Source organism: Passer montanus, unplaced genomic scaffold (genome assembly GCF_014805655.1).
Source record: "Passer montanus isolate IOZ18808 unplaced genomic scaffold, ASM1480565v1 scaffold2, whole genome shotgun sequence".
Classification (NCBI taxonomy): Eukaryota; Metazoa; Chordata; class Aves; order Passeriformes; family Passeridae; genus Passer; species Passer montanus.
Genome location: NW_024366591.1, coordinates 23199347 through 23208149, shown reverse-complemented (window position 1 = coordinate 23208149; position 8803 = coordinate 23199347). Strand labels below are relative to the sequence as shown.

At 49.1% G+C, this 8803-nt stretch overlaps 1 protein-coding gene across 1 annotated transcript; it reads left to right on the top strand.

The window, feature by feature from the left end:
• The first annotated feature begins 4579 nt into the window (after positions 1 to 4579).
• TCF21 (transcription factor 21) lies at positions 4580 to 7857 on the top strand. The gene is made up of 3 exons (XM_039707783.1): positions 4580 to 4957; positions 5321 to 5773; positions 7320 to 7857. Exons 2-3 carry the CDS (start codon positions 5324 to 5326, stop codon positions 7407 to 7409), a joined length of 540 nt encoding a protein of 179 aa, XP_039563717.1. The 5' UTR covers positions 4580 to 4957; positions 5321 to 5323; the 3' UTR covers positions 7410 to 7857.
• Positions 7858 to 8803: the final 946 nt, after the last annotated feature.

Below are 8803 nucleotides of genomic sequence, written 5' to 3'. Positions count from 1 at the left end.
ACCAGGATTTGATGAATTGATGATTAAGACTTGTCTTAACTCCTGATTAAGACACTGACCTTGTTGTAGGTATCTCTCTTAGGCATTAGGATATTTAATCATGGCTTTGCTTCTGTAGAGGCAGTTTTTGCTATTCTGGTTCATACACACTGGTTTGCCCTGTGAGCAGTCCTGCTGATTTTTGTGGAGCCACTCAAGGAAAAGGTACTGGGTGGAATAAGGCTGGCAGGTAAAAGTCATCCAGTTATTACATGAACAGGTACTCCCTGTGGTAAACAAAACACTGCTTACATCTGTCATAGATTTTGTCATCAATGTGGCAAAAGAGATGAAAATATTAAATCTGGAATTAGGTATTTTAAGTTTTGCAAAGTGTTTTTTCAATATCAATTCTCAAAAATTGGAGAAATTTTTCTTGAACTTTATTTCCCAGAGTTTCAATGGATTTGTGATATTTCAAGGTTTAAAAAAATCACATGAAATGGACTTATGGCTCCAGCACAATTTTCTACATAAATTTTCTTCAAATTACAGCTTATTCCCTTTCAAATTTTCTAATCAATAAGACTGAAAATTTTCCATTCTAGGTATCCACAAAACCTTCAGTTTAAAATGAACACAGAAGGAAATATTTTTGGGGTTTTTTTGTTTTTTTTTTCTCACAATAAACTATTCCAGAAAAGCCTTTCACAAGAAGCTCTTATTTTTCAGGGCTCTGAAGGAAGATACTGGGATTTCTCGGGGAGGGACAGTGATGCTGATGTCACATACAAATATGTGATATCACCTTGAGCCAGTTCTTCTGGACATCCTTTTTACTCCCTTGGTAACAGTATTACTTTTTTTCCTTGTATTGCTTTATGTTATATTTCACAATGTCTTTTACCTTTCAAATTAAACTGTGACCAGAAACATATACATAGCACTGGAAATTAGATGTGAAAGAACTTCAGACCCTTCCCACTGTTACAAACAATTTTGATCAATTTCCCTAGCACAGTTCATACTCTACAATATCTTATATTATTAATACTATTAGTGTTAGTTATTTGTATGTATTATATTATGGCATTTTTTCACTTAAGGTATGCTAAGGTATGCTTCTAAAGACCTTTTACCATTTCATTTGGTTTCTGGGTGAGACCAAGAGTAACCAGGAGAAATCTCAGTGCAACCAGGTTTTCTTTTAAAAGAGGCAACTTGAAAACAATGCAGTTGTATTTTTCTTACTGATTATTCTCAAACCTGGCTGAACACAATCCATGATCAGCTGGCTGCCTGTGGGTGACTTCCTCAGTTATTCTCCAAATAATACACCTGTATTATACTTGGGCAAATAATTTCAAAACCAGCAACTGATTATGTTTTTCTCAGCTCTGGCTGAACTGAGTTTGTTCTTAGGTGATTGCTTAATATGTAATGAAAATATGGTGCCTTGATAAATCACACAGAAAATCAGAAAATAAACCAAGCTGCGTCATGCAAAACCATTAAACACTCGCAGAAAGCTTGGCCTCAAGTCCCAAAGCTGTTCTTAAATTACCATGTTACTCCTGCACAAGAAAGGGAAGACTGGAGGCATAAAAAGTGGGACTTCCTTTCTAGAGGGAAATTTGTAACCTGCCATAGACCAGCATAAGCCTATGTGAGATGTGTCCCTCATCTGACACCCATCAGACCAGGCATCCCGAATCTCTGTCCCCAGCACCCCCAGCATGTCCCAAATGGCCTGTCTTAGTGGGTCTGTTAGTTAGGAGTAAGAGAGAGATACATGGTCCTGCATAACCAGAGCACTGCAGAGGAGAAAGTAAACTACAGGATAAATCCACAGATTTGCACTGATGTTCCTCATGCCAGCATTTCAATTTCCTTTTTAAAACATGAATGAAGACACAAATGCACTGGAAAGGCCAAAAGGACTGTAGCTCCATCTGTCTTTCCCAGCCAGTTACTAACCCAGTGGCCAGTCTGCAGAACCACTCATCTGACTGGAGAAGCAAGGGGTTCCACCATTATCTGGGTAGCTGCAGCCACCCCAGTTTCACCATTCCCACAGAGCTGGGCTGGTTTCCACCCTGCCAGTCTCTAGTCCAAATCAGAAAGTGCTGTTCAGAAAGTCAGGAAGACTGGGCTAAAGGTGAGGGGAAAAGGATTGAAACTGGGAGTCAGATTAGGGGTACAAGCCCTGGGCTTGCCAAGTGAGACATAGGAAGCAGCAAGACTGGAAAAGCAGAGGTTCAAGTTTGTAACAAACAAATAATGAAGTAGATTAGAAGATATGTTGTTTTTTTAACTCTGCCCATGCTGCCCCCCTTGGAGAGGGAATAATGGATAAATGTGTTAAGAGTGTATAACAGTTTGTATGCATAAAGAACTCAAAGTATATCATACTGTATGTATAACAGACACATATATGTATAATATGTATATGAGTATGCATCATATACATGCAGTAATCTCTGCAAAATTAATACAAAAAAAAATGTGCCCTGTGTCTCTTCAAATGTGTGTGGCCTTTATTAGGTCAATTTTAATGATCCTGAGTATTTAAAAATGTAAAGAAGTAAAAACTACAAATGTGTGGAAATTCAAAAGGCTCATGGCACACAGATATGCATACCTTGATATTCAGAATGCATATGTAGCAGCATAGTACAGGCATTTTTAAAGAGCCAGATCATTCCTTCTGCTTTTTACAACAAAAGTTTAGAAAGTACTAACATAAAGTTAAAAATGGAAAGGCTATAAGTATATATTGTTTTAGTTGTTTTGTCTTCTGGGAATTTCTGATGCTGAAATTCTGATGGAATTTTGTCGTCTCTGGTCATTCATGCTTAGAGACACAAGCAACTTCAACTTGGTTTTCTGTCATCCTTGCTCCAGCAAGAGTCTTTTAGCTCAATTGTGGCATCAATCACTTGGACTATAAATCTCTGCAATGGATATGGCCATTTAAATCTCCACCTGCACAAACAACAATCAGGCCTAGAAAATAAGGAGACTCATAAATCTCCACACTGGTGATTATTGATATTTTGGACTTGCAACTGCAATGTTACTTAAAAAAAAAAGTAATTCATTAATTAGGACTGATATGCTGACAATCTGTTTAGTTTAGCTTATAAACAGAGAAAACACACACAAGGCACAGTTAACACAACACAAATTTAGAAGTTAGTGAATTCTCAAGAGCCTAGGGCTTGGAGATACGATATCTTAATGTATTTATCCTATTGTGAGTGGGAAGGTGTTATCTTCCAGACAAATGATAAAGAGGTGGTTTAAAGTTTAGATCTACTGTTTTTTCTTCTGGCTTACATGAGCCAAAGAAGAAAGATGGATCAAGAGATAGGCAAGACTTCCTTGCTGGCTATTAAAAATGACACTCTGCCTCCTACTGAAAATGTAATCTGCAGACAGTACACAGCACTCGACAGACATACCAGCTTGGCTCTTCACAGTTTTTGTTGGGTTTTTTAGTGCATTCAGAAAACTCTATGTGGTGCTTACACAGATCAGCAAGAGACTTTTCCTGTGGCTGCAGTGACTTTGGATTAACTATGAAACCACTGGTGACATCTGAGGCTGCATATTTTTTTCTGGAGCTATGTGAATCCTCAGATAAGCGAATAAGTGGAATTGATCCTGCAATAAGAGCAGTCCCTGTGTGCAGTTCTTTAGCCCCTTGTGTTCAAAATCCCAACTGCAGGGCAACCTGTGAGGTTTCAGGAAGAGTGTGAGTAGGGAAGGAGCTATGGGAGCAACTTCCTGATTCACTGGCCTCTTTGGGCTCCAAATGTGGATTTAGGAGACTATTTTACATGGAGGGGAAGAAGTGATAGCACAAAGTTAACTGTTTTCAAAAGCCTGCCCTGCTCAGACTGAATACACAAGTGCATAAGTTTGTAACATCAGCATAAGTCTGTTCATTCAAACTACACAGCAACCAGTCACTCACACTTGTGGCAAAACCACTGGGAATGTTTGGCTTCAGGGGTTGCAGAGCCCAGCCTAATGCCCTCAGTCGCACAGGAGGGGCCTTATCCCTTATCTTGCTTCTTCATTCAGGCAAAACCCCTGACTTTTGAGCATGCACGAATCAGCAGACAAAACAGTCCACGGGTATGGAGGAATGAACCACTGACAACTGCTCAGCAAACCCAGTAAAGGTTTCTCTTCTGTGGGAACTCTACCATCCAATAACCCCCCACCCCCACCCCGTTTCCTTCACTTCATGCACACCCTTGCTGCCCTAGCCACAGCCACAAAGACCCTCCCCAGCAGAACAACACTCTCCCTCGGCTCAGTGGGGCTCACAGAGTGCTGGGATCTTGGCCGCTTGGCACACCTGTGGATCAGGAAGCCTCCGCAACATTCACAGCTGGGAGGACTCAGAGACCGACAGGGACCGGGACATGTCGGACGTCACCCCGGAAGGCTGGAAGAAGTCAGATCCTCCTGCCTCCAGCCCCTGGGCTGTGACGGCAAGGTCCACGCTGCTGGCCAGGCAGCGGAGCACTCCCTTCCTGGAATATGCAACTAGCTGGACAGGATGCGTTCGCAAATATAATCATCCACAAATCTCCCCCAGATTAGGTTACAGGACAGCGTTTCGACGGCACGCATTACAAAGCTCCCTGGAAGGCTTGGCTGGTGGATCTGCTGCTCTCTCTGCTCATGACCCATTTTGGCTTTCATCAAGAATCATGACACCAGCTGCCTGGGTCATCTAGGAGGCAGAGAGGGGGAGAGCAACCCTGGGCTGTAAAGGGAAGTGGGGAAGGAAAAGAGAAGGAGGAGAAGGAGAAAGGAGGAGGAGGAAGAAGGGGGAGGATAGAAAGACAGAGCACAGGGAGAGTAAGTAAGTTGTTTTAGTCCAGTTGTGAAGATTTGAATCCCAGTTCCGTGCTCTCGGCAAAGGCTTGCTGGGATACTTCATTCCCTGTCCTGTGCAAAGGTCTGTGATTGGGGATGTGGTGTGCTCAGTGGGCAGGGCCCCTCCCCTGGGCTGGATCCGCCTCTCTTATCCCCCAGATAAATTACTAGTGTCCTCACTAAATTCCTCGGCTTTCTCTCTCCCTCTCTCTCTCCCTCTCTCACACAATCTCACTCCCTCCCTCAAACACAGGCAAAGCGGGGTTGGGGGGCGGGACGGCGGGGATCCTCTCTGGACTGGTATTGTGCCTTAGTCCTGGGCGGGGAGGGAAGGGGAGGAAAATACTGGCGCCCCTTCTCTCCTACGCTGCCTTGAAACAGATTTGAGGAGCTGCCCTTCTTCCCCCCCTCCCCCCTTTCCTGCTGGTCGTTTGGCATCTTCCAGACCATGTCCACTGGGTCCCTCAGTGATGTGGAAGATCTGCAGGAGGTGGAGATGCTGGAGTGCGATGGCCTGAAAATGGATACTAACAAAGAGTTTGGGGCGTCCACCGAGAGCAACGAGGAGGGATCCAATGGCGAGAATGGCTCCCCTCAGAAGGGGAGAGGGGCCTCGGGCAAGAGGAAAAAAGCTCCCCCCAAGAAGAGCCCTTTAAATGGAGTGAGCCAGGAGGGAAAGCAGGTACAGAGAAATGCTGCCAACGCCAGAGAGAGGGCGAGGATGAGGGTCCTTAGCAAAGCCTTCTCCAGGCTTAAGACCACCCTACCCTGGGTGCCCCCAGACACCAAACTTTCCAAACTGGACACCTTGAGGTTGGCCTCCAGCTACATCGCTCACCTGAGGCAGATCCTGGCCAATGACAAGTATGAGAACGGCTACATCCACCCAGTCAACTTGGTAAGTCAGAGTCCGCCGAGGACAGGCACTCCGTGCGTGTGCGTGGGGAGAGGTGGGCGAGGGGCTGGCATGGGGCATGTGCGGGGACAAAACTTTGCTGTGCTTCTCACAGAGAGCCTGCTGCCACTGGGGTGGAAATCGGTGCTGTACAAGGGGACAGGCTCCCTGTGCCCTGAGCACCAAGCCTCCTAGGCCCCCTCTGCTGCTCCTAGCAATCCCTTCCAGGAGACAGGCAGCCACGCTGGCCACAAATAAGCAGGGGCAGGCTTTATACTTTACTGCCTGTGAAATGACTGAGAAACCACAGAGGCTTTCTACCTGCAAGCGGGCAGGTATAGGAATTTGGGTAGAAAAGGGTGTGTTTGAGGAAGGACCCAGGATTTATTCTTATCCTGTGTTTCTACCTCAGTGTTTCCTGACACAATACTGTCCCCAGGCCCTAACTTTTCAAATGCAGGATTCTTGGGGTTCTGTGCTCAACTGTTCAGGTTTGCTGCATCCAGGAAATTTATCCTATACCTGTAAACTGGCACAGGAGAAATAAATACCAATGCAGACTCCCCAGAGGAGGTGTCTGCCCCAGGCACACTCCACAATGCCTCTCCCTGGGCTGTGTGGTGTCCCTCCTGCTGCTCCCACCACATAAAATTTTCCCGAGCAGCCCTGGATCTCCTGACCATACCCGGCCGCCAGAAATATCCAGTTTCCAGCTCTAAAAATATACACAAATTATGTAAACCAGGGGTAAGCAAGATCTGCCTAGGCTCTTTTTAGACATACAGCCTTTATGCTGCCCACACGTGCAGACCCTGACTCATAAATGGATCACAGAGGGGAGCTGGGGACGTTTCACTGAGGTCAGACTGCCTTTTGAGCTCTGGACTCTGGGGAAAAGAACGTTACCCGCTCTGTCAGCTGCTAAGGGCCTGGGAGATAATTTTTGATTAAAAACAAAATCCTCAGCGCAACAACATAGGAAAAAAAAAAAACCAAAACCAGCACCCAATAGCTATAACCTCCCTCCCCTTCCGCACAGAGGCACACCAAAACATGCTCCCCGAGCCGCGGGAGACCAGGGAGAGCGGCCGGGGCGCTGCCGGGGCCCCAGGCAGCTCCTGTGCCCGGGGTAGCGGCGAGGCGTGAGGAGGCTCCCGCGGCTCGGAGCCCCCACGCCCGTCTCGACCAAAGCCGAGGGGTGCCCGCGGCGATTGTACCGGGGGCATGCGAATGTGCCGCAGCCGGGCGGCTCCTTTCTCCCTCCCTTCTGGGAGGGAGAAAGCCGTCCCGAGGATGCCCGGTGGGACCACCGGGGCTGAGGCAAAGCGGCATCAGCCGCCGGGGAAAGGTAAAACGGTCCTTGCCGAAGCCAGCGGCAACTGCCCCGGCCTGAGCCCCGCTCTGGCTGCCCGAAGTGGACTCAGGTGGGGAATGCCGGGCTCGGTCCGCCCGGACGCTCCTGAGCCGGACCCGCTGTCGGTATGAGCGTTGCAATGTGCATTTCTCCATGTGTAACCCCCTTCCCACTCGTGTCTTTTCCTGGCTACAGACTTGGCCTTTTATGGTAGCCGGCAAACCCGAGAGTGACCTGAAAGAAGTGGTGAACACAAACCGCTTGTGCGGCCCGACGGCATCCTGAGCCCCGCGGCCGGGCCAGCAGCGTCCGTCCCGGCGCGGCCGTGGAGCGGGCGGCGGGGCGGGCAGGGACCCGCCGCGGCCCCGCCGCTGCCCCGGGCCCCGGCAGAGCCACGGGGAGAGCCGCTCTCCCGGCGCAGAGGAGACCAAATATGCCCTAGGAAAGACTCCATCCACCCCGAGAGATCCTGACTCTATTTAACTTTATTAAATGCGTGTACAGTCGAGTGTCCTGCAACCACAGCCTTGCTGGTTCAAGAGCTACTAGAGAAAAGACAGAGATCAAACAAAACCTACCCCGCGTGTATCTTTTGTCTGAGACCTGTGAAATATGTAGATGCCTAGAAAAACTGACTTTGACAGTCATCTCTATGAAGTAATTCACCCTAAAGATATATAGATATATTTTCTTCAAGCAGATTCTGCTCTATTTCTGTGAATAAACCTTCCTTTCTACTGAACACGGCGCGGTGTTAAGTGTTCGTTTGAGACTCTCGGGCTCGGCGGGGGAAGGACCGAGCCTCCGCCGGCTCCGCCGCTCCACGAAGCGGCCGCGCTGCGGGGATCCCGTCCCTCCGCCCCGGGCCACAGGAGGTCTGCTTCCCCGGAGCTATAGACCTGGAGCACACTCCTGGGGGAGGGGGAGACCGGGTCCGCAGCTCGCCGCGGGAGCCCGGCCCGGCTCCGCAGCCCGGCGCCCGGGCGCTGCGGGAGCCGCCCCCGCCGCTCCGGCCGCTCCGCTCCGCGGGGACAGGAACAGTGATCTATTGATGAAGTACAGTCGGTCCTCAGCGCCGGGAATTTTTAACTTAAACATCTCCTCTCTATCGATCAGCGCACCCGTGGGAGATGGGGCTGAGATAAACAGGAGTGCGGGGCGCTCCCCCTGCACCGGCAGCGGCCGCCGGCAGCTGATGCGCCAGATCCCACCGCGCTGTTTAATGTTTCAGGGTTATGACCGCACTGTTTACAAGATGTCTTCGGTTATTTATACTGTTATTATTAGCACAGGGGCTTTAAATTTCCGCCTCACTTGCTCTTTCAATACCAGCCCTCGGTTCCGTTTGATACCTGGGTACTTTCTTGCCGAAAGCGGGAGAGGGGCAGCAGGGGCTGCAGGGCCGTCCCCCGGACCAAGCCGGCTCTCCGTCCCTGCTAGTTGCGGGGGCCGGCGGCAGGACCCGGGGCGCGGTCACAGGCAGCGAGGGGGCCACAGACCCTCCCGGGGGCTCCTTCCCCGGGGTATCCCCCGCAGGCCGGTGTTGAGCTGCCTCGGGCATCCGTGCAGCCTGGATTGTGTTAATTCTCATCCCCCACTTTCCCCCGAGATAACTGGACGAGGTGGCGCGTCCTCCAGGCGACCCAAATTCACCAGTCGGGTTCATGCGTGGGCTAGGT

Excerpts from the sequence above, each read along its gene's own strand:
- TCF21 (XM_039707783.1), top strand. The coding sequence starts at position 5,324 with ATGTCCACTGGGTCCCTCAGTGATGTGGAAGATCTGCAGGAGGTGGAG. Across the intron at positions 5,774-7,319 it reads ACATCCACCCAGTCAACTTG|ACTTGGCCTTTTATGGTAGC; the intron begins GTAAGTCAGAGT and ends TCCTGGCTACAG.